This window comes from Microtus pennsylvanicus, chromosome 1, assembly GCF_037038515.1.
Source record: "Microtus pennsylvanicus isolate mMicPen1 chromosome 1, mMicPen1.hap1, whole genome shotgun sequence".
Classification (NCBI taxonomy): domain Eukaryota; kingdom Metazoa; phylum Chordata; class Mammalia; order Rodentia; family Cricetidae; genus Microtus; species Microtus pennsylvanicus.
In genome coordinates, this window is record NC_134579.1 from 176,603,154 (window position 1) to 176,628,570 (window position 25,417).

At 41.4% G+C, this 25,417-nt stretch overlaps 1 protein-coding gene across 8 annotated transcripts in view; it reads right to left on the minus strand.

Moving 5' to 3' along the window:
• The window catches only part of Fam184a (family with sequence similarity 184 member A), a 138,804-nt gene that overhangs the window by 32,803 nt on the left and 80,584 nt on the right, over nucleotides 1-25,417 (minus strand). For 4 of the 8 annotated variants that reach the window (XR_012907479.1, XM_075945935.1, XM_075945899.1 and 1 more), the window contains exons 7-11: nucleotides 21,355-21,516; nucleotides 18,855-18,976; nucleotides 18,276-18,426; nucleotides 11,263-11,304; nucleotides 1,555-1,767 (exon numbers count right to left, since the gene is read on the minus strand). Coding sequence is in view for 7 of the 8 variants with exons in the window: in XM_075945935.1 (XP_075802050.1) it covers nucleotides 1,555-1,767; nucleotides 11,263-11,304; nucleotides 18,276-18,426; nucleotides 18,855-18,976; nucleotides 21,355-21,516 (690 nt within the window). In the remaining variant the exon portion in view is untranslated. The remainder of the gene's footprint in view (nucleotides 1-1,554; nucleotides 1,768-11,262; nucleotides 11,305-18,275; nucleotides 18,427-18,854; nucleotides 18,977-21,354; nucleotides 21,517-25,417) is intronic. The other 4 variants (XM_075945945.1, XM_075945908.1, XM_075945955.1 and 1 more) reach the window with 1 other exon arrangement.

The following is a 25,417-nucleotide window of genomic DNA, read 5'->3' on the forward strand; positions in this document are numbered from 1 at the left end:
CCAGTCCTGGGTGTCAGTGCACCGCTATAATCCCAGCCCTGGGTGTCAGTGCACAGCTGTAATCCAAGTCCTGGGTGTCAGTGCACAGCTGTAATCCCAGCCCTGGGTGTCAGTGCACAGCTGTAATCCAAGTCCTGGGTGTCAGCGCACAGCTGTAATCCCAGCCCTGGGTGTCAGTGCACAGCTGTAATCCCAGCCCTGGGTGTCAGTGCACAGCTGTAATCCCAGCCCTGGGTGTCAGTGCACAGCTGTAATCCCAGCCCTGGGTGTCAGTGCACAGCTGTAATCCCAGCCCTGGGTGTCAGTGCACAGCTGTAATCCCAGCCCTGGGTGTCAGTGCACAGCTGTAATCCCAGCCCTGGGTGTCAGTGCACAGCTGTAATCCCAGCCCTGGGTGTCAGTGCACAGCTGTAATCCCAGCCCTGGGTGTCAGTGCACAGCTGTAATCCCAGCCCTGGGTGTCAGTGCACAGCTGTAATCCCAGCCCTGGGTGTCAGTGCACAGCTGTAATCCCAGCCCTGGGTGTCAGTGCACAGCTGTTATTCCGTCCTGGGAAACAGAGCAGAAAAATCCCTGGAGCTTATGGGCCAGTTTAGCTAATGAGTGAGCTCCCGGCTCATTCAAAGGCCCTGTCCCCTTAAAACAAAACCAACAAAACAGGAGAGCAATAATGGAAGACACCTATTTTGTCTTCAACATCTGGTCTCTACCTAGGTCCGTGCAGATGTACACAAGAGCGTGTGCTCACACACAAAGTAAAAGGTCAAGACTGTGATAATAATCTAATAATATAGTCATTAGATTTAAATCACTTTTAAGTTTACTGTAGTTATATTAGCTGTGGTGTTCTATTAAGAGGAAATTTTAAACCATTTTAAAATTTCATTTCATTATGATTTGTTCTTTACAAAGAGAAAAAAGAATGTAAGGGAAAAACCCAAGATTTAAAAAAAAAAACAAAACCTACATATCCTTTGGGTCCATTTCTTTTTTGTGGGCACAGAGGTGAAAACAAATTTCAAGTTTGATAAAAGTCTGAGTGTAGTGACACACACCTAGAATCCTAGCACTGAGTCAGGAGTTCAAAGTCAGCCTGGGCTACATAGTGAGTTCAGGGCTAGCCTGGGCACATGAGACTCAGTCTCAAAAGATTTGGACGAAAGACTGTTATGATAATACACTATGAGTAGAACAGTCACTGAGTCTACATCACAACTGCTAACAGTTATGGGGCGGAAGATGAGCTTAGCTTGGTGTTCTGATAAACTCTAATTCATCTGCTATCATGTGCAATCAGTGTGTGTTTACGAACTGTGACTCCTATAGGAAGTCACATCCTGGAGAACATTTCAATAAAAACAACATGTAACATTTTAAAAGAGAAAGAAAAGAAGAAAGAGAAAAACTGGAATTCTTAATTATCTGAAGGCTGGCAGTTCCCACTTCATCTTCAAATGTTAGGCCCACACTGTGCTCCTACAAACCATTAAAGAGAATCTAAGGGCTACATCAAGCTCGGAGACAATCTTTGAACGTGTTTCCTGGGAAGCTTACCCTTTGTTCCTTTTCCTTCTCTTCTTCCATGGTTTGGAAGGCGAGCACATGTGCTTCTTTGAGGGACTTGTGTCTCTGCTGATGCTGCTCCTCCAGCTCCTCCAGCTCCTGTGTGAGTCGCTGGCGCTCTTGTGTGAACTGCGCCTGCAGCTGCTGCAGAGATGTCTGCGACTGGCAAAGCTGCAGCTCCAGGTTCTGCTTGAGCAGGGAGATCTACACCAGAAAGACACACGACAGAGACTAAGCACAAGGTGGACTTCACGGACTACCAATCCAAAGGGAATGAGCCGGTCAAATGGATCTTAGGAAATAACCTTGTTCAGTTAAAATGTTCTACAATAAAAGCCTAATTCAAAGCTTCATCATTACTGGATGTGTATATGGTGTGTTCATGTCGCAGGAAAGCAGCATGGAGTTGGGTCTCTCCTTCTACCTTTCGGGTTCTGGGAAATGAACTCAAGTTGCCAGGCTTAACCAAAGATACTATGTGCTGAGCCGTCTCGCCAGTTCAAAAATCTAATCTCGCTTTATAGCTAGTTTAAGTCTGTTTTCAGAAGGTACCTTGAAAACGGCCTAATTATATTGCTTATAATATAAGCCATTTGTAGCACAAGTCTAGAAATCAAGTGTACACCTTTTCTGGAATACCTTTATCATTTATATGAATGGGAGCAGGAGGCAACGAACACTGTTCTCAAGCGAAGCTGCTCTGAGGAGGCAGCACTGAAGGAGAAATGGCTTCTCTGAGGCAGATGTGCAGTGGGTAGGGCTGTGGGTTTGGAATGAAGTTCTCCTCCTCCTCTATTAGCATCTACTCTCCCCACGGGGAGGGAACTGGGGCTTCCACACACCTGCAGTCACTTCACAGGGAGTGGGCAGTGATTGTTAGCCGGGAGCGTTTGAGGACTGGAGACCTGCTCTTAGGAAAGATTTGTGAGTTTGTTATTTACTTATTTGATGTGTATGTGCTCGTGCTAGTGAACACCAGGCTTATGAGGGTGCCCACAGAGGCTGGAGGGCGACGTCAGAGCCTACCTCCTGGAGCTGACGTCATAGGCAGCTGGAAGCTACCAGGCATGACTGCTGTGCCCCAATTCCAGAAGAGCAGTAAGCTCCCTCTAACCAAGCAACTCCCTTAAGTGAAAAATGATTTGTCATTCCTTTTGTTAACAAAAACATCAGCCTTAATATATCAAGTATCATCTCCGGCTGTATGGATAAATGTGTATTCTATACACATAAATACATGCAGCTGGTGAAATGGTTTGATTTCATCTATTTCTGTTCTTATCGACAGGTTATTCTAACCTGAAATGGTGTACACATTAACCTTACTCTTCAAGAAGTCTGAAGAGAAAAGGAAATTGGAATTTATATAAAAAGTTGTAAAATACGCCCCATAAACAGCTTAAGACACCATTCTCTCACACCTAAGCCAGCGTCTGTGGGCTCCAAAGCCAATAGAGGAGGCGCCTACACTGTCTTTCTCTTTCATAGGCAACCGTTTTCCTTTGACGTGCTGGTGGCAGGAACTGGCCACTTGACATGTCTCACAAGGAAAGCAGGGGAGAAAGAAGACAGACTGAGGACTCACCAGCGACATAAAGGGAGCCATGAGGGAAGACCCACTCCCTGGCAAACAGGAAGGCTAAAAGCCCCAGGAATTAGCCACTGCAGTGAGCTTGGCAGCAACATTGCTACACAGACAGGTTTGGGACAAAGTTACAAAGATATAAACCAGGACTAGTTGGAACAGTCAGCATGTGACATCAAGGAAACAGCAAGCCCTGCTGAGAAATGATGCAGCTGACGCAGATGTTTGAGCTGTCATTGTGTGTTTTCAAAGGAGCTATTTTACCTGTTGGAGTCTTGCAAATTATTAACCTTTATGCAATGGTACGTTTCAAAGATTTTACAGATTGGGGGTCAAGGGAGGACCTGTGAATGTGACTTACTCTGTAGCCCATGCTAGCCTGGAATTTATGGCAATCCACTAAGTGCAGAGATGTTGGGTGTGAACACCTCACATGGCTGACTTCATTAAGAAGGCACAGCAACCGAGAACGCCATGATGTGGAACAGGATTATAATTTAGTGCTCACAATTTTATGCAAGGGGCATCAGGATGAAAAAACATTCAGGAGAACCCAGAAGGAAAAGTGATGTCATAACAGGCAACAGCAGGAAAAAGGACTGGGAACAATGGTCTGTAATTGACAGGCATTCTCTGCCCGGCCAGCTGGGCAGAGAGAGAAGAGGCACAGAGTCCCTCTCTTACAGGCTCAGTATGAGTCTCAGCATCAGGATGGGTCTCCTGGAGACTGCCTTATGTTTCTCTGGTATTACCTTGTTAGACCGCATATGGGAAAGGTGGGGACAGTGTGTGTCACCTGTACAATTTTAATTGATATTCTCAAAGCTCTCCCTTGGCACCTAGCCAAGTGGGAACTAAAACCTAATGAACATTTTCCTTTCCAAGCTGATGCCCTGGCACAGCCTGTGTTCATCTAGAAAGAGTACACATGAAGTTTGGTTTTGGGGTGGTCATTGGCCCAGACTGTATCCTCTAAGGCAGTGGTTCTCAACCTTCCTAATACTGTGGCCCTTTAATACAGCGCCTCATGTTGTGGTGACCCCAACCTTAAAATTTTGTTGTTATTTCATAACTGTAATTTTGTTACTATTATGAATCTTAATATAAATATCTGATCTTCAGGTGGGTCTGGATCCACAGGCTGAGAACTGCTGCTCTCAACGCTTAGGGTTAGTAAGAAGCTACCCAATCACTTGGCCTTGTGTGTTTTATTGGTGTGATACCTACTTTTAATGTTAATTGCCTCCCATGGACCACAACTGCATCAAATTTTATTAATCTGACTATACATCGACTTATGCTTAAACTATTTAAAGGTGAGGCTTATGAGGAAAAACATTAAAATAAGAGAATCAGCACAGTAATATAATTATGCATTTAAAATATGAACAGTTTAAACTTTCTCCAGCTTTAACATAGTACAATTTAATATACTTTACCTTAAGAGAACTCCAAAGTATTATTTTCTGAATCTGAATCTACACTCTAGGAAGCAACAGACACTGTATGTAGAAAGCACCATGCAGCTTAGTAGTCAAGTATACTTGTCTTGTTCTCTGAACTTTGGAAGCACACAAACTCCAAAGTCTTTGCACTCATGCTCAGTGCGGTAATATGAATTATATGCAGAAAGCTTTATCATGCAACACAGCGCTGTCAGTGAAAACATTAGTAGGGCAGCAGGAAATAAGTCAGCCTTTATTTAGCGGGAAGATTGCATACCATTGAAAAGAACAGATCATGAGCAAAGCGGTGTAACATGAACTAATGCTTTCCAGACATTATTTAAGCACCTGACTTTAATATAGTTTATACATACATATTGATATCAAACAGCATTGATTCAAAATACAACATGGAAGGAGTCTGCATTAAATGTTTGGACAACCTTGACACGGAATATTTAGAAAGACACGTTGAACAGTGAAGGAGAAACAGCAGCTGCTTTGAATTATATACAATACTCAAGTTAAGGACTGTATGTATGGTATTTGTGTCTTTGTATGTGATAAACTTTTTGGACATTTTATCCCTCCCCTTTTCAAAAAAATTATTTTTATGCGTATGGGTGTCCTGTCTGCACGTCTGTCTGGGGACCACATGATGTAGCACTGCAGAGGCCAGAGGAGTCCCCTGGAACTGGAGTTACAGGGGGGCTGTGAGCTGCCACGTGGGTGCTAGAAACTGAACCCAAGTCCTCTGGAACAGCAACCAGGGATCTTAGCTGCTAGGCCATCTTGCCAGTCCCATTTAAAAACAAACATGAGAATCTTTATTTCCAAATATGAATAGTTATTTTAAAATCTCTAACCAGTCTATGTAAGTGTAGTCTGTATAGGTGTACTCTATGTAGATGTAACCTATGCAGGTGTAGTTTATGCAGGCGTAGTCTATGCAGGTGTAGTCTATGCAGGTGTAGTCTATGCAGGTGTACTCTATGCAGGGGTAGTGTATGCAGGTGTAGTCTATGCAGGTGTACTCTATGCAGGCGTAGTGTATGCAGGCGTAGTGTATGCAGGCGTAGTCTATGCAGGCGTACTCTATGCAGGCGTACTCTATGCAGGCGTAGTCTATGCAGGCGTACTCTATGCAGGTGTACTCTATGCAGGGGTAGTGTATGCAGGCGTAGTCTATGCAGGCGTAGTCTATGCAGGCGTAGTCTATGCAGGCGTAGTCTATGCAGGCGTAGTCTATGCAGGTGTACTCTATGCAGGTGTAGTCTATGCAGGTGTACTCTATGCAGGTGTAGTCTATGCAGGTGTAGTCTATGCAGGTGTACTCTATGCAGGGGTAGTGTATGCAGGCGTAGTGTATGCAGGCGTAGTCTATGCAGGTGTAGTCTATGCAGGTGTACTCTATGCAGGCGTACTCTATGCAGGTGTAGTCTATGCAGGTGTACTCTATGCAGGTGTAGTCTATGCAGGTGTAGTCTATGCAGGCGTAGTCTATGCAGGTGTAGTCTATGCAGGCGTAGTCTATGCAGGCGTAGTCTATGCAGGTGTACTCTATGCAGGTGTAGTCTATGCAGGTGTAGTCTATGCAGGCGTAGTCTATGCAGGCGTACTCTATGCAGGCGTACTCTATGCAGGCGTACTCTATGCAGGCGTACTCTATGCAGGTGTACTCTATGCAGGGGTAGTGTATGCAGGCGTAGTGTATGCAGGTGTAGTCTATGCAGGTGTAGTCTATGCAGGTGTACTCTATGCAGGCGTACTCTATGCAGGTGTAGTCTATGCAGGTGTAGTCTATGCAGGCGTAGTCTATGCAGGCGTAGTCTATGCAGGTGTACTCTATGCAGGCGTACTCTATGCAGGTGTAGTCTATGCAGGTGTAGTCTATGCAGGCGTAGTCTATGCAGGCGTACTCTATGCAGGCGTAGTCTATGCAGGTGTAGTCTATGCAGGTGTAGTCTATGCAGGCGTAGTCTATGCAGGGGTAGTCTATGCAGGTGTAGTCTATGCAGGTGTACTCTATGCAGGTGTACTCTATGCAGGCGTACTCTATGCAGGCGTACTCTATGCAGGCGTAGTCTATGCAGGCGTAGTCTATGCAGGCGTACTCTATGCAGGCGTAGTCTATGCAGGCGTAGTCTATGCAGGCGTACTCTATGCAGGCGTAGTCTATGCAGGTGTAGTCTATGCAGGTGTAGTCTATGCAGGCGTAGTCTATGCAGGGGTAGTCTATGCAGGTGTAGTCTATGCAGGTGTAGTCTATGCAGGTGTAGTCTATGCAGGTGTAGTCTATGCAGGTGTAGTCTATGCAGGCGTACTCTATGCAGGCGTACTCTATGCAGGTGTAGTCTATGCAGGTGTAGTCTATGCAGGTGTAGTCTATGCAGGCGTAGTCTATGCAGGCGTAGTCTATGCAGGTGTAGTCTATGCAGGTGTACTCTATGCAGGCGTACTCTATGCAGGTGTACTCTATGCAGGCGTACTCTATGCAGGTGTACTCTATGCAGGCGTACTCTATGCAGGCGTACTCTATGCAGGTGTACTCTATGCAGGCGTACTCTATGCAGGTGTAGTCTATGCAGGTGTAGTCTATGCAGGTGTAGTCTATGCAGGTGTAGTCTATGCAGGTGTTCTCTATGCAGGTGTACTCTATGCAGGTGTACTCTATGCAGGTGTACTCTATGGAGGTGTACTGTAAGGAAGTAACACGCACTTTCTATCTAGCAACCATTTAAGAAGTTTCACTGCACCATAAGTAGGTACCCTCCTCTGACCTCCACTCTTTAGCAGTACTTTCTGAAAATAAAGGTTTCGCTCTCTTTTAGAAAATATGGCATTAAAGACAGAATTTTGTAGAGATGTCAAAAAGAAAACATAAAAATACATGTCCTTTTTGTTTTAAATATGGGAGACGTCATCTCACCTCTAGGTGGAGCCTTTCACACAGGCCCTGGGCCTTTGCCATGTGTGTGTTGAAGCTGGTCAACATAAATACTTGAGCTAATCTAGGCATTTAGTACCTTATTAGTATTCAACTATGGGCAGATTGTATCGTTAACTCTAAAAGCAAACAATTCGAATTGAGGGTGCCTGGTATGACAGGATCCCAACGCGGGTACAATATTAACCTACATTTTTTGGTTTTCTTTTTTTTTAATGCAATATTAGTTTTTTTCTCTTCTTCAATCTTTTTACAGGAATTAAGGAACATACAATGTACACAAGCAACCTGCCCCAAGACAAAGCATGCTGAGAGATGAGAATGACGCTCAAGCTTAGCTCTGTCTCACAGTAATCTCTCCTGCTGCTCTGAGACTCTGGCTCAGCACAGCAGAATTGGGTCCAGGTTGACCAACAGGTTTGCTCCTAACTACTGGAGTCTAAGTGTGCACAGCATACGGTACACACTCTAGAGCGCATCAAATAAATCTCTGGCTGGAGATGTCGCTCTATGGTAAAGAGCCTGATCTAGGTCTGTCTCAGTACAGTGACCTATTTGGTTTCATAGAAAAGGCTGTCGTGTATCAGTGGACAGTGTTCATCAAATATAGATAACTTATCTGGTAAAATACTGATTTATATTTTATATATCACAATTTCTAGGTGGACACAGGACATACTTTAAAAAAACCCAAGAGTTTAGTATTTACTGTTTGAAGCTGCTGATGGGGACATACATCCCAAGTGTGTTGGAGGAAAAGAGAACACCACTTTGGATACGGAGTGTTGAAGGGGTGCCAACTGCAGGTGTTGACAACGTCGCATTCCCAGGGCCAGCTGTGGGTGGCCTCCTCATAATGAGAGCACCGGGCTTCATTTGAGAATGTTAATGACTTTCCCTTTAGAGAGAATGATGAGTTTATGTTTTTATTTTTCTTCCCTCCAAAATGACATTCATAAGGTATAGATGGTATTCAGCTATGACTCATTAGCTGTCTGTAGTTTATGAGCCAGGGTCTCATATTACCTAGGCTGGTCTTGTATTTACAGATTCAGGACTGACATACACAGATGTTTTTCTCCCCACTCTTTTTTATTGTCAAAACTGTTATTATTATAACAGGGTCTCCTATATCTTGGGTGATGGCCTGGAACTCCTGATCTTTCTGCTTCTACTAATGTAATGTGCTAAAATTACAGGCATGCTGAAGACCTTGCTAGTGTTTTAAATGCCCCACCCCAAGCAGTCATATGCCTTGCTCTTCCCCCTTTCTTCAATGTCAGTTAGCAGAACTGTCAGATTCTGCTGGGATTAAGTCATGCCGCCATCTTGAAGAACACAGGCCCCTCTTTTACCATCAATACATAACTTGTTGAAAGTCATATCAGCTTAATTGTAAGGTATACAGTACCATACTTTCAAATACTAGCAACGCTGAAACCTGCTAACTTAGGCCTGGTAGAGAACAGTCAGAATAATTTTTAGTATGTCAATGACTTAGATACATTTCCACGAACAGTGATGGAAGGTACTGAGACAGTTAATCAGTTAATTATTTCTTAACGACTACTAATTTGCTATTATTAAAGGATGCAGGGAGAAGGGAAAGTAATAAATATTTCAGTTAAAACATATTTTAAAAAAGAATATATATTTCAGGTCATGAAATTATGGTAACTCTGAAAAACTTTCACTTGGCAATTCCAAGAAAGGGTTTCCTTGGAAAATCCTAAACTAAACCTAGCAACTAAGAGCCACAGCGACACTTCTTATTTTCCTGCATATACTGTAAAATACACTCCTAGTTACTGCCTCAGTCTTAAGCTAAAACAAACTAGAAAACATCTATAGGACGTTTTAACAATCACTCATTTTTTTTTAAGGATGACCTATAGAGAGGCTGATTCTTGCTAAGAAAGGAACTTGGGAAGCCAGGCCAGCAGATGGTGGGTGACAATGCCAGCCTGCCCAGTGTTGTATGCTAACAGCTCATCTTGGTTATGGGTGATGAGGGTGAAAGGTGACCATTGACAACCATGTCACATAGAGGGTTAAACATAATGAGGATTATTTGTGTTAATAACATCTCATGCTATTTTTTTACTTAGAGAATGTATAAAGCTGTTCCCATTGAGTTACCGATATACGCTTAAAATAATGTCTGATAATTTAAGTCAGTGAGTGGATTTTTACTTAATTAGTACCTTTTTAACCACTAAGAGGAATACTTATGTCTTCACAAATATTCTAAAGTACAATGTGATTCATTTAGAAAATAATCACATCTGGTTTATTATTTCTATCCCAATCAATAAATATGTCAAAAAATCTGGATTGATATTAGTAGAGCCCAAACTGAAATGATCAAGTCAAAATTCTTATTCCATGTTATGAGATTTTATTGTTAACAATATCTTAATGTAGCTTTATCAAAATTGAGATAATTATCTGTTACTTATTTTAAAACATATGAAGAAAATTCTGCTGATCACAGTTATTTTCCAACTGCTTTTTATGTTGAAAAAAAGTTGACTATGAAAAGCAAGTAAAACTTTCCTTTCTCAGGTAGTAGAAATTGAGACTATTATTATTATTATTTTTTTTTTGGTTTTTCGAGTCAGGGTTTCTCTGTGGTTTTGGAGCCTGTCCTGGAACTAGCTCTTGTAGACCAGGCTGGTCTCGAACTCACAGAGATCCGCCTGCCTCTGCCTCCCGAGTGCTGGGATTAAAGCGTGCGCCACCACCGCCCGGCAGAAATTGAGACTATTAGCGTTTCACAGGACACATCTAAACTCGAACTTTGATCTGCCTGGGGAGGCACGGACAGGCTACATTCTGTTTCTAAGTGCACTGGAGGACAGCTGCGGCCCTGTCTGACACTCCAGGGTTGGGCGTCTCACAGAACAGCAGCAGAAACAGCACCAACTGCAATATTTTCATTCTCTACAACCTGAGGAAAGAAAAAATCCACCAATAGCCATTTTCAAAGAGAAGCGTGTGGACCTCTGCCTGAGATATCGAGGAACCAAGGAACTGATTCAGAGACACTCAACTCTGTAATCTTATCATGAAGGATAAGGTAGTAATGCATTTGATATGAAAATAAATCTTATTGTTTTCCTTCATGTACAAATTATTTCTGAGTGAAAACATGGAATAATATTTTGAAGCTTAATTTTTGTACATGTGTGTCTACACAAAAGTAAAAGACAATACTTTTTCTAAGTCTTAGGGAGGGGATTTACATTATTTTGCTTCTCATGTGTTGAAAACTAGGACATTAAAATATAAAACACATTTAGCTATTATGAAATTTCAAATGCTTGCTCTTATTGAGTAGAGTCTATTGATATATTTTCCAAAAATAAACTTTTAACTCAAAAAATTTGCATTTATTTGCAGTTAATGATAATCAATTAGCTAATATTTTTCAAGAATATCACCATACCTTTCAAGGTTAACATTAATAAATTTTATGCATAAGACGAAAATCTAGCTTAGCTTCATCATAAAACACTTAGTAAGACAATATGGTAGATGTATGCACAACAACACACGAATGAATGGTTGAAAGTTAGACATTATTAGTACCCATATGCAAAAAAATCTTATTGTATGCCATAATGTATTTTCGTATAAGTTAAAGCTTCAAAGCAGTGTTATTATGCAAAATTAAAGGTAGCACATGCCTTGTGCACAAACTGTAAGTGCCGCTCACTTACATTGTTGATAGATTTATGCAAAGCTTCACCCAGAGAGTGCCGCTATGAAAAAAAAGATCACAGAAGAAAGGGGAATGAATGTTCAGAAACCAACCAAGTGAGAGAAAGAGAGATTAAAAAAGGTGGGTGAAACATTGAACAGTAACTAGAACATGCTCACAAAAAACAGTTCTGAGAAGAAATTTGATTTAAGAAATACAAGACACGGTGTAAATGATCTGCACACAGTCCCTAAAATGATCCGATAGTTCTGGGGGTCGGTCTACTTACCTCTACTGGATTCTTAAGGTGAGGGGGTGAGAACCGAGGCCAGTGTAAACGGCGATGGCTGCCGGAAGGAAGGCACAGAGGGCACAGGGCTACTGCTGCTCTAATGCTTTCCTAGCTATTCAAGTGCTGCACACACACACACACACACACACACACACACACACGGCTGCAGGGCATACGTCCTCCAAGGAATAGAGGAAAACCACAAAACAGCCTGGTTGTTTTGTATTACAACTGCCTTGAGATAAGTGTTGAGATAGGGAAACAAGAGATGATCTTTTTTTTTTTTGGTTTTTTTTTTTTTTCGAGACAGGGTTTCTCTGTAGCTTTGGTGCCTGTCCCAGAACTAGCTCTTGTAGACCAGGCTGGCCTCGAACTCCCAGAGATCCGCCTGCCTCTTCCTCCTGAGTGCTGGGATTAAAGGTGTGCGCCACCACCCTCGGCAAGAGATGGTTTTTATTTCTTTTAAATTCTCTGTTCTAACATTAGCTTCATGAACTCCAATGTTTTCTAATGTCAAAAGGTTGACTATGAGGCTAGAGATCTGGCTCATAGGGTAAGCACACTTGCTACTTTTACAGAGGACCCAGGTTCAGGTCCCCAAACTCACATAATAGTTTTCAATTATTTGTACCTCCAATTCCAGGGAATCTGATGCCCACCCTCTTAGGGACTCTGATGGCAGAAGCACACACATGGTATACACACCTACATGCACAGCAAAATAGTCATACACATAAAACAACATGTTTTCACAAGGCTGACTATGCCAGGAAGGCTAAGATATTCCAGAACACAGTTTCCTAGAGGTGAAGGGTGAACGGTTGGATTTGACATTGAAGATCACTGACATACAGAGCTATATACATCTCAAGACAAGCTGGGGATCTTCAAAAACTATGGACTTTATGTTTGTGTCCCCAACCCACACACTCCTCTGCTGACATCCCAACATTCAATGGGATAGTGTTACAAAGCAGAACCTTGGTCAGGGATTAGGTCATAGGGACAACATTTTCATTAGTGGATAGTGCACTTAGCTTCCTGTGCCTTCCACTGGAGCACAGGCAGATGGTGGCTGTCTACAAACCAGGAAGCTAGTTCCTTGAAGTTGAATGTCCCGGCTTTCTGAGCTGTGAGAAATGTTTACATTCAAAAGCTAAAATCTACAGCATTTCTTCAGTATAGCCCAGGCTAACCCAGGACTATTGGCACCAAGAAGTGAGGGTGCTGTTCTAACCTAGAAATGTGGAAGTGGTTTAGGATAAGGTACTGAGAAGCCTGTATTAGTGTGGGCCTAGTGGTGGGGCGCAGAAAGAAAGTAGACAGGTTCAGAAAAGTGCCAGTCATCTTAGGAAACACTAAAGGAATGCTGGGAAAATAAAAGGTTGGTAGAAATAAGGACAGTAAAGCCATCTGGAGAACGTCTCAGGTGGAAAAGATGACTACAGTGCTGGAAACCGGAGGAAAGGAAATCCTTCACACAAAGAGGCCACAACCTTTGCTGACGGAGAGAACAAAAGCACACTTCTGGGTGTGTCCATGAGGAGAATAAAGAATAGAATTTGAGCAAAGAAACTGGAGAAGGATGAGGAGGAAAAAGTGGAGGGGAAGGAAGGAAGGAAAGAAGGAAGGAAAAAAAGAAAGGAAGGAAAGAAAGAAGGAAGGAGGGAGGGAGGGAAGGAAGGAAGGAAGGAAGGAAGGAAGGAAGGAAGGAAGGAAGGAAGACCCTGAAAGTGAACCATCTGTGTTTGGTTTCTCAAGGAGAAACCTGTGCCTCACTGCTAGCAAGCCAAGACTCCTAAATCTGGTAGTGGGGTTCCAAAGCTTTAGGGCCAGGACTGCTAACCTTCTATCTCTGGAGACTGGGACTTCAGCTACAGTAGCACCAGAGGGCAGAGGAGTAGAGAGGCAGCTCTCAAGTCTTTAGATATCACTGTGTGCATCTGCCTTGCAGCTTGGAATCATTCCTTCCTGTCTTATTCCTCACTTTGGGAAATGGAATGCCCATTTTCTTCCTTTCCCATATTTGTATGTGGGATGCTTAAAACCCACTTAGTGCTATAGTATAGATGGTAAATGTCTCCTGAAAATCCATGCGATAAAGACTTGGCTCTTAAGGTGATGCTCCTGGAGGTGGTGAAGTTTCTGAGAGAAGTAGTTTAGTAAAGAGCCTTGTTTCGCTGGAGACAAGCCTTTGAAGGGGAGAGGGTGGGACTCCAACCCTTTTCTCATTTCTTGTCTTCTGGCCCTGAAGATTCCTCTATGACAGGCTTTCAACCATTGACAGCTTGGCACCATACCAGAAGCCTTATCAGTCTCCGCAGCTATGGGCTGAAATCTCTAAAGCTGCGAGTCAAAAAAACTTCACACTTTATCATTGTGAGAGATATTTTGTTAGCGTGCGAGAAGCTGACTAATCAGCTCCACAGCTTTGCGGCAGGAGCGCAATTCGCCTTAGGGTTGACGCTGGGATAAGATGGAATTTTGGGAGGATGTTGGGAAGTAATGAGTATATTCTGCATGTGAGGATGGCATGAATACTGGGGAGCAGTGATGGTGAAACCCTAACCTCCCGTGGCATAGTATTAGGAAGCAGAGCCTTTGGCCCTTCCACTGTGTGAGAGAAAGCCAGTGAGTGGGCCCTGGCCAGGCTAAAGGTGCAGAAACCTTGAACTTTGGACTTCCTAGCCTTCGCAGTGATTAGAAACCAAGCGCCACTGTTTATTAAGGATGTGGTCTGTGGTCATCTGTTACTGGATATAAGCCAAACTGCAAGTGCCCGCCTAAGGACACTGTACAAACTAAGAGCTTCTATGTGAAATATAATCCATATCATAATTCTATAATCTATACCAACAAAACTGATGCCCTACAGACTCATCATTTTCAAAGGTCTTAAAGTTGCTTAGTAATTTTCAAGGGGGGGGTGAGCCATCACCAGTTCACTGAGTGGACTCAGAGGCTTCAGTGTTAAAAGCTTACTAAATATGTAATGTGTTTCAAAAAAATTTCATTCTTTTGTTTTGAACATGGTGGCTCAGGACAGTCTTCAACTCAGAGTACTATTTTACCTCAGCATCTGGAGTGCTGGGCTGCAGGTGTAAGCACCACGCTTCATGATTTCTCCTCCCGAAGAAGGAGCATAAGTCAGACTTTCAGATGACTGAGGAAAAGTGAAAACAATCTCCTTAAAATATTGCATTGAATTAGAAATTTAGATCATTGTATATAAAAAACAATGCTCTTAGGAAATGATTCCTGCTCCTTGTTTTTCAACAACTTCTTTTTTTTTTTTTTGATTTTCGAGACAGGATTTCTCCGTAGCTTTTGGTTCCTGTCCTGGAACTAGCTGGAACTAGACCAGGCTGGCCTCGAACTCACAGAGATCCACCTGCCTCTGCCTCCTGAGTGCTGGGATTAAAGGCGTGTGCCACCACCGTCTGGCTTCAACAACTTCTTCTTAACATACAATTTATTTATTTTGTGAGAAGAGGGGGCCTGGGTCCTCAGAGCTCTGGCAGGAGTCAGGGGACAACTTGCAGGATTCTGTTACCCACTTCTACCACCAGATGAGTAACAGGATCAAACTTAGATCCTCAAGTTTGGTATCAAACACCTCTACCTACTGAGCTATATAGCCAGTCGTCATCCTTCTAAATCTTCTAAACCTTGTTAAAGCAGGGCAATATTTTACTATCAGTAATTGGCAAACATGGTGGCATGTAAATTCTGAAATCCTATTACTTGTAGCATTTTAAGGAGAGAGCCCCTGGGTAATGATTAGCCATGACAGCTGACTGGACTGAGAGATACCTAGGAGAAAAAAAGGATATTTCTGGGTGTGTCTATAGGGCATTTTTAGAGACAACCGAGTTTTTAAAGGTCCTCATTTAATCAACAGCTTAATCTGCCCATAGGCTGAAGTTATTCACAGAAAACCAGGAGGAAGCAGAACTCCAGAAGGTGTGGACTAGCTGGAGAATTACTTAGAAGTACACTATGCCTTGAATAGTATACACCTTGCCTCTTCTGCCTTCCCCTTTTCCTCTCTCTGCTTCGTCCCTAAATTGAGCCCCTTCTGCTTTCACTCTATACGTATTCTAGCTCCCTCTATTTTTCCTACTCCCTTCTCGCTTTAGACCTCTTCTTCTCAAGATCTCCTTGCCAGTTTCATTACACACACACACACACACACACACACCCTAAAATATTTTCTGCATTTGTGAGAATATGTGCTATTTGACTTTCTGACTCTGGCTAATTACAGATAACAATGGATTCCAGTTCTAGGCATTCCATCCACATTATCTGAGAGACTTTAGATCACTCCAATATTCCATAGATATGTCTGAGTGGTCAGTTCAGTTTCCTTAATTTCTCAGCTAATGTCCTAAATGAAAATAAATAAATGAATCTTCAGTTTGGAACCACGATAAAATCTGCCTTGAGAGATTGAAAGAATACATGATGATACTACAGGACTAAGAACAGAAAATATAGTTAAGAGTTTTCTTTACAACTTTCCAGATATTATTGCAGAATGGAAGCCTAGTTGTTTTGCTTTTGAGAAAGTACAGCCTGCGCTGGGCTATTCTGTAACTCTTTAAGCTTGGCCTGCCAGTACACAACTGTAGGCCTGGTCACTTGGGGGTCAGAGAGAGAAAGGGAACTTGAGCCCAAAGTTCCAGATCAGCTTAGGCAACATAAGGAGATCCTACACCACCAGCATCATCACCACTATCAATCATCATCATCACCACCATCACCACCACCACCATCATCACCACCACCATCACAACCACCACCATCACCACTATCAATCATCATCATCACCATCACTACCACCAACACCACCATCATTACCATCACCACTATCATCGTCATAACCATCACCACCATCACCACCACCATCACCATCACCACTATCAATCATCATCATCATCAACAACAACAACAACAACAAAAATCAGTTAAAATATAATCATGGGATACAAAGAGGGGAAAACAAAATATGAAACTAACCTCTTAGGAATAAGTACTGTAGAAACACAAAGAAGAAAGTAAGGAAAAAAAGAAAGGAGGGAGGAAGGAGGACAGAAAGGAAAAAAGGAACAAGGATGACCTCTGAGAACTGAATACATGAGATTACAAGAATAATGAAAACAGGGCCAGCAAGATGGTTCAACAGGCAAAGGTGTCTGCCACCAAGTCTGATGACAAGAGTTCAATCCCTGGACTCCACACGGTGGGAGGAGATAACTGAGTCCTGAAAGCTGTCCTCTGACCTCCACACATGCACAATGCACGTGGTGTATGTGCACAAAGGAACAGCTTGTGATAGAAAATAATAAAGATATATTTAAAGAAAAATGATGGGGCAAGTGGTGAGGTTTCTTTGATATAAACTCAGTCCCTAAAATCCCCGTGTTTAGTACTTGCTGGCTAAAAAATATCAGAAAGACTTTAGGGATGGTTTCCATTTTATTATGTAACTGAGCCGAATACATCTGTCTAGAGGCAGAGCATGACAGAAGGAGAGGGGTAGATCACTCAGGAAAATCTGCCCTTTCTGGTCCCTAAATAAGAATGTAAAGGAAGTATACAGTTACCAGGGAGCTGTGTAAATATGATGCCAGCCTCTACTGAGAGTTGTTTGCTTGTTCTTATTTCAAAGGTTCCAAATGATTTGAACTCACAAGCGCGCGAGTGCGTGTGTGCGTGCACACACACACACACACACACACACACACACACACACAAACACACACACACCCTCTCCTTCCCTCTTCCCCTCCCTCTCCCTCTACCTTTTCAGAGCTTCATTACAAATTATAGAAACCAGACACAGATGGGCAGGCCTCAAGCACTTCTAAGAGGGCAATGCATGTTTCTGTATATATAACGATCACCTTATAGAAAGCCTATTTTGAATTCTATTTTGAAACTCTTCACCATCATAAACAGAAATTAAAAGATTATCAATAGATTTTCAGCACTAAATTAGGAGTTGTTTCATGCCCAAGTTCTGCCCTTGCTTGGTTATATACACAAAGTCTATTTAATTACTTACAGTTTGCCGTCTGCCCTTGCTTGGTGATGCACACAGTCAGGTCTTTTAGTTACTGTTTTACTAGGATCTCCCTTACTTGGTGGTGCACATAGTCAGGCCTTTCAGTTACTGATTTACCAGTATAAAAAGCTCATAAAGTCCCAGGTTGTGTAAGTAAGTGAAATGGACAAGCTATTTTAATTAAAGTTATTCGTGTTTTGGAAATAAGATAGCTCTAGAAATACTACCTTTGTTTATGCCATTCTCTTCCAGGACTTCAGTCATAAACCCTCAACAGAGACAGAAACAACTGCTCACTTGGGTAAATGTTTTCAGGGAATCAGGACACTGCTAATAAACATGTTCTGTTGCCCAGATGGCATCTTAGGGTTAGAAACAAAATGATTTTACAGTTTCAAAAACTAGCTGACCTTCCCAAGTAAAGTTGATGTGTTCAGCTCAAACAAAAACTAAAAAATTATGAAATTTTCTCAGAACTTAGGGTCACACACGCAATACATTTCTTAGTACAATGTTTCATATGACTATGTCTGTGTGGTTTTACACATTTAAAATGTTTAAGTTTGCCCTATGGAAAACAAAACACAATGAACTGACACGCAGTAGGTTTGTTTAGCCGACAGGAGAGTGCCAAGGAGACGAACGTCCGCGGGTGCAGACTGTAATCTACCTGGTTTAGAAGGTCTTCCACCTTCTTCTGCCAAGAATCCCTGGCAGCAGTCTTCTCTCGCTCTTTCAGCTGCAGCAGCTGAGACATCGCAGACTTCTTGTCCTCTTCGTGTTGAAGCCTTAGCTCCTGGCGAAGTTTAGAGCACTCTTGTCTGTAACAAACACAGACATTTGCTTTGTAAAGAGAGTCACTGCCCTCGATCAACATTCTCTGAGTGGTTCACGGTGGTCTCTAAAAGCTCATTTCACTCTCATCTCTGCGAGTCTGTGTCACCAGGCTATCTCTCAGGAAACCGGTAACCTAACCACAAGACCACCTATCAATCTACCATTGGCAGAAAAGGCATGAGAATAAATGAGTCTTCTAATTTCAGGATAGTTCTCTGTATATATATATATCATATATATTTTTCAAGAAAATTAAATTTAAAGAGTAAATTTGAATTCAAACAAACAAAAAAAGTCCTGTATTTTCCCTGCATTTAATCATGAGAAAAATTAACCTAAAACACCCTAGTCCATCTGTAATGAGGAGCCTACAACAGGGACACTTCCCGCTCCTCTGAAGAGCCCCGGGTACCTGAGATTTTCAGTCCACTTTATCTCTAGGTCATGGGCCATCCTGTCCACCCTCAGCTTCTCTTCTTCCTTCATGGCAGCAAGTGTCTGTTCATGCTGGTGCCTCTCTTGTTCTAGCTCAGCCTGCGGAACAGAAGCACGAATGAGGTCTGGTTCGCACAAGCCCAGGCACTGCTGCTGTAGGAGAGCACGCTGGGGCAGACCTTACAGGAGCCGTTGATAACGCTGACTAGCAGAACTAGTCAAGACACGTCCACTGAATAGGCGGAACACATCCTATATTTTAATTGTTCTTTCCTCATTTTTAAAATCAAAGCTTATATTATTTAAACAGTTTAAACTTATATTATTAAAGCTATTTTTTTTAGCCACAAACATACAGCATATAGCCAAGTTCCTCGTTCCTGAAGTTAATTTGCATTCATATTCAAAACCAGGACATTTGTCTAAAGCCTAATCATGACATCGGTATACCATTAATATGATTAAAGGAATTATGAGGAATTTAAGTTTACTGGATATTTTCTTCTGTAACTTAAGCCACGGGCCATGAGCTTAATGCTCAGATACTGACAGATACAAAGGAAATCCTTGTGGATTGATTCCCTGGAGCTGGGGCTTAGAGGTGACCACCTGACAAAACCCCGCAACTACAGACCACTGTCAGTGCTGTGGCTGCTCAATGGAACGAGATGGTCGGTGGCAACCTATCCTTCGGTCACTGTGATGGGCATTTCTGGACACCTCTCTGGCTGACAGTACAGGATAGACAGTTTTAAAAGTTGTATTCAGATTAACGATTAAAAAAAAGCCAATATTGAAATTCCCTTTCAACACGCTCACTTAGCCAGCAAAAGGTAACTACTAGAACCTGAATTCAGGTACTGTTCCGGAATACTGCTCAGCCTCTAGGGACCATTTTTTCCCACAGAAGGTAATATTAATTAGCAGAAAATTTCTTAAAGTATTTCTTATTTAAAGAAATTCTGCATTAATATTTATTTTTAAATATGTGTGTGGGCACGTGAATTCAGATGCCCTCATAGGTATCAGATCCCCTGAGAATGCAGTTATAGGATGAAATACACCAAAATTAGGAATGGGGTGTATATCAAGATAAGGTACCATATAAATACACACACACACACACGCCATGTGTGACTTTCAATGCAAAAGATTTACCAATTTAAAATACCTTCCTCCTTTTACTTTTGCCAATGTACAAAACACCTCTTAATATGAATTAGCCATTCTATTCAACCTTATGTGGACGACTGCTACCACTGATATTATATGTAATGCTTGGCATCACATACATTAACTACATTAAATATTACAGTAACTCTAAATCCAGACTTACTCTTTATCATATTAGCACTCTTGTATCATATAGCCACCAGAGAAAGGTAAACAGAAGCCTCTATCTGAAGTCATAGATTTCAAAAATGAAATGCAATTGATATTCAAAGTACACTCAATTATTCCCTAGATAAAACATGAGTAGAATCATATAAACACAGTGTAGACGGTGCATCAGGTACTTACACCTTGGAGTGTAACCAGTTTTAAGCTAAAAGCTAATATTATTACTAAAACCAATACCGAGTGTTTACAGTTTGTTGAGCACTGTACGGTACACAGCTTATCTTTTTAATTATTATAACTGTGATATGAAAAGTATTATTATGCTGCTCTATGCCTTACTGAAATGTCAAGGAGGAAATGTATCTCTGCCCACAGTGACACAGTGAATGGTAAACACAGAATTCACAGGACAGACCAGACCCGCCTGACTCTGGAGCCCACACTCCAGATCATCAGACAGGGAGGATATGAAAAACCCTCATCTAGAGTCTGCCCAATTTTATAGGTCCTGAAACTCTGCTATACTTTCCAGGAGAGGTAGAGGAAAGGCAGGGACTTCCGTGACCTGTAAATCACAGAGAACTCTTGTTTGCTATACTTGAAAGTTCCAGCTTTAACCAGGAAAAAACCTTACACACACTAATTATCCTGGGTTTAACTGTGTCCGTAAAAAGCCTCCCTGAAATCTCAGCCCTTACACTCTGTCTGCCTCAGGATGCAAACTTATTTGGAAAGAGCGCCCATGCAGTTTTATTTGCTTGAAATGAGCCCACATGGGAGCAACTGAGCCCTTAATCCAGTATGACTAGCACACTTCTAAGATGATAATGTGGAGACAGGAGGAGACAGAAATGATGTTACTAAATGTGGGACACTCTCTGGGGCTACAACAAGCTGCAAGGAAGGGAAAGGTTCCCTCTTAGAGACAAAAGAATTCATCGTAGGTTTCCAGCTCTAGAACAAAGAGATGACCCATTTCAGTTGGGCTCAAGTCACAGCATTTGTTACTTTTTAGTGGGTTCCTGGGAACTAATATACTAATTATATACAAGGGTGCTTACATAGGCTTTAAGCAAAGCAGTCCAGATATATTTTCATATTTAGACATTTAGATTACAGTAGAAATAAGCAATTACCTCAACATTTAATAGAGCCTCCTTGGTCTCCTTTAGCCTGCCTTTTGTCAGGTCCAGTTCACTCTGAAGCCTCTCTTGGGAGTCCTGAAGACTAGCAATGAGTCCTTCAGCTGAGCCAAGACCTTGTTCACTTTTCCTTACCAGATCTTGGAGGCGACAAATCTATGAGTGAACAGAGTATTTTTAATACGTCATACAAGGTAGACCAGTGCCAGTCTCACAGTTTGAAGAGTTTTTCCTTATTTTTGACTTGACTAAATGGGATCCCTTCTTCATGAATTTGGAAGAACCACTTAGCCATGATAATCTTTACCATCTGTCATTTTTGTTTTATTTTGAAAAGACTTCCATGACTACAGTTTCCACTTTCTAGGACCATAATGCAAGGACATAGGCACAACTTCCCCTGTGCTCTTGGTTTAAAGAAAATTCCTGGTCATATCAGATAATCAAATGCCTATAAAAGGAGCTGACGCAAAATAAAGATTACATTAAAGATAAAAATAAACTGTTTCAAAGCTTTCCTGGTCTACAAGAGCTAGTTCCAGGACAGGCTCCAAAACCACAGAGAAACCCTGTCTCGAAAAACCAAAAAATAAATAAATAAATAAATAAATAAATAAATAAATAAATAAATAAAAATTTAACCATCTATATATCACAAGTCAAGTCTTCATGCATTTGGGTCAATATTGGCAAGCTCTTAAATATATCTAGAGAACCAATTGTTTTTCGTATTTCCATGCAGAAGTCACCTTAGGAAAGAAACTTTTGAGTTGGAACCAGAGAAAATGGACAATTTGTTGACTAAATTGACACAAATCCTTTAATTATGAGCCAAAATCAAAGAATGAAATACTTTAAGAAAATGCTATGAAGTAAAAAAATGGACAAGATTTCTTTAAAATACATGCATATTTTTCCTGGAAAATATTCTTACAATTAACATTTTCAAAGGAAAACACAAAGCTGTCCCTCAGCTTCCTCGGCGGCACACTTTCTTTTCAGCACACTCCTTCCTGCTCTTTCTGTGCAGGCGTCTCTATGCGCATGTGCTAAATGAGTCTGGAGGTAGGTGTGAGCGATTCTGCTACCTGGTTAGTGTCTCTAAATGGTCAGAAACTTTGTGAAATGATTTAAGAAGACCCCCCTTTCTGTGTTCTATCATATATTCATAGCTAAAGAATTCAAAAATTCTCTGAACCTAATGCCTATCTAGACACATGGTGGACTGTTTTCTTTTGTGGTTATAACTGGTCTAGTAAATTGTTTAGGTGCTTTGAGTCATTTTAAAAATACAAATTTTCATAAAAATATACCCTCTTTCCTGATTTTTAAAGGCTAATGACATGCTCATTTATAGCATCTACTTACAGTGGTCTAAAACTTTACCGGCCACTATTTTAATATCCACATTTTGTATTCTATATTTCATACTGTGTCTTTTCAACCTTTTGTGCTGATCTGGCTTGTCAATAATTCTGCATGGAGGTGGTAAATGGATGTAAGAAAGTTAGTAGTAACAGCTGTGATATCATTGAACTTACCAGAAAGTCTAGCCTTAAATCCAGCAGAAATAATCCCCATTCTGTGGTATTACGTTAATAACTACATAATATAGAGAAAGATAGTAACTAGAAAAGATATAAGGGACAATCCATATGGAAAGAACAGAGCCAGGCATGGTGGGCTATGCTTACAATTATAGTATCTGTATGGTTCAAGGCCATCCCAGGCTACATAGTGAGGTAAAGCTAGTCTGGGCACTGTGATAAGATAATGGCTTAAAAACTTTTTTTAAAGAAAGGTTGGAGAGATGGCTCAGCAGTTAAAGGCACGTGCTGTTCGAGGCTATAGTGTCAATTACCAGCATCCACTAGGCGGCTCACAATTGTCTGTAACACCAGTTTCAAGGTGCTACCTGACACCCTCATCCACTTCTGCCTTCCAGGTGTCAGGCACACGTGGTACAGAGAAACATACAGTAGGACACCCATATACATACATATAAATATACATAAATTTTATATACATATACATAAATTTTAAAAAATTTAAAAGGAAAATAATAACCAAATTTAATAACATGGAAACATTCTTCCACAATCTAGCAAGTTCTCAGTTACATGAATATATAACATTCAAAAATGTATGAAGAATAATATTGTAAGTAGTACATGAAGGATAAAGGGAAGTTTATTAAAGAAATAAAGAATTTAATTAAAGAGGAAATAAATATTTAAATAAGCAAAAACTTTTAAATTGTGCACAGTTAAATGTAATTAAATAAAATTTTCAAGTAAACAGTAAGAATAGGTGACTGTTTTCTATGAGTTTAATACAAGTGGGTTAAGATAGTGATTTTACTTATGGTTTAATAAATAAAGCTTGCTTGAAGATCAGAGGGTAAAACTAAGCCACTAGAGGCCAGGCAATGGTGCCACACACCTTTAATCCTAGGATTTAGGAGGCAGAGGCAGACGAATCTCTGTGAGTTCAAGGTCATCCTTGACACAAGACCAAAGCAGAAACAGATTCAGGTGGTGAAGGCTCACACCTTTAATCCCAGTACTAGAGAATCATACACCTTTAATCCCAGTACTAGAGAATCATACACCTTTAATCCCAGTACTAGAGAATCATACACCTTTAATCCCAGTACTAGAGAATCATATACCTTTAATCCCAGTACTAGAGAATCATACACCTTTAATCCCAGTACTAGAGAATCATACACCTTTAATCCCAATACTAGAGAATCATACACCTTTAATCCCAGTACTAGAGAATCATACACCTTTAATCCCAGTACTAGAGGGAATATAAAACGGGGGAGACAGAGGCTCAGGGCTCCATCTGCAGTCACCCAGCCTTGGTAGAGGTAAGACTTCTCCAATGATTCGGTTCTTTTGCTTTTCTGATCTTCAGCTTGAACCCCAATATCTATCTCTGGGTTTTCATTATTCGAGAGACAGGTTATGTTTAAAAACAACTGTTGTCTGTCACTGTCAAAATATCTTTTGGCAGGTGGAAGATCTACTCTTTTTCCCCCTTGGTACCCTGTGATCTCAGCAGGAATCAGATAAACTCCAGATAATCAGCTTGATCAGAGTCTCACCCAATACAGTTGCCTCATTTTCTATCCACTGGGAATGATTCAGGGGCAGTTATGGGGAAGAACACATCACTCATAGAGATCTTAGACTGTGAAAGGGAAAACAGGTCTCCTAGGGAAACTCCTTTGTCAGCTGTACCTTGTCCAGGGTAATACACGACTGAAGAATAAAGTCAAAATGGAGAACACCAAGAAGGCAAATCCAAGAGGAGACAAAGAAACCCGGTCCTAGCGTCACCAATTTCAGTTCAGAATCTAATCTGTTTGAAGTTGATATTTTGAATCACATGGGTAGATATATTTCCTTTGTACTTCTGTTGGTTTGCATTGGAACTTCGGCTCTTTGCAACAGAGAGGGAACAACCTAGATTCTTCTTTTATGACCCCTAAGGGAATACAGAAGGTAGACACAGCCTCCCTAGGGTCTCTTCTCCAATCCCTTCTCCTAGGAAGCACACAGTGAACTTTTATAAATGATGAATATGGACATGAAGTAAGTTCTCACATATGTGTGCTTAGCATCTCCTAACAGCCTTCCATCATGCTAATATTTAAAATATTTCACAGGACCTCTGTGACATAGAAGCAGCCTAACTTTCCAGCTAGCTTGGCAATCTCTCTCCCTTGGTCTCTGTATTTGTTTGAAGAGTAAAGTACTGTGGTCCTGAGCTAAAATAATATCGCTCGGAGTGAAATTTTGATCTTAGCCACTTAAGTATGTGACACAGACAAATTCCATCACTCCTCAGTGACTTAGTGACTAGTGTCTTAAGGTGTAAGACTTTAAGACAATCCTAAAGCCATTTTTGAATCCTCTCAGCTTCTGTGCAATAGTGCTTCCCCTCCTCCCCTGGGAACCAAGGACCTAACAGCTACACTCGCACGTACTCAGTTCCTGAACAATTACCCATATACGTATGCTTTGGTTGGTCCCCTGGGAAACAGGGT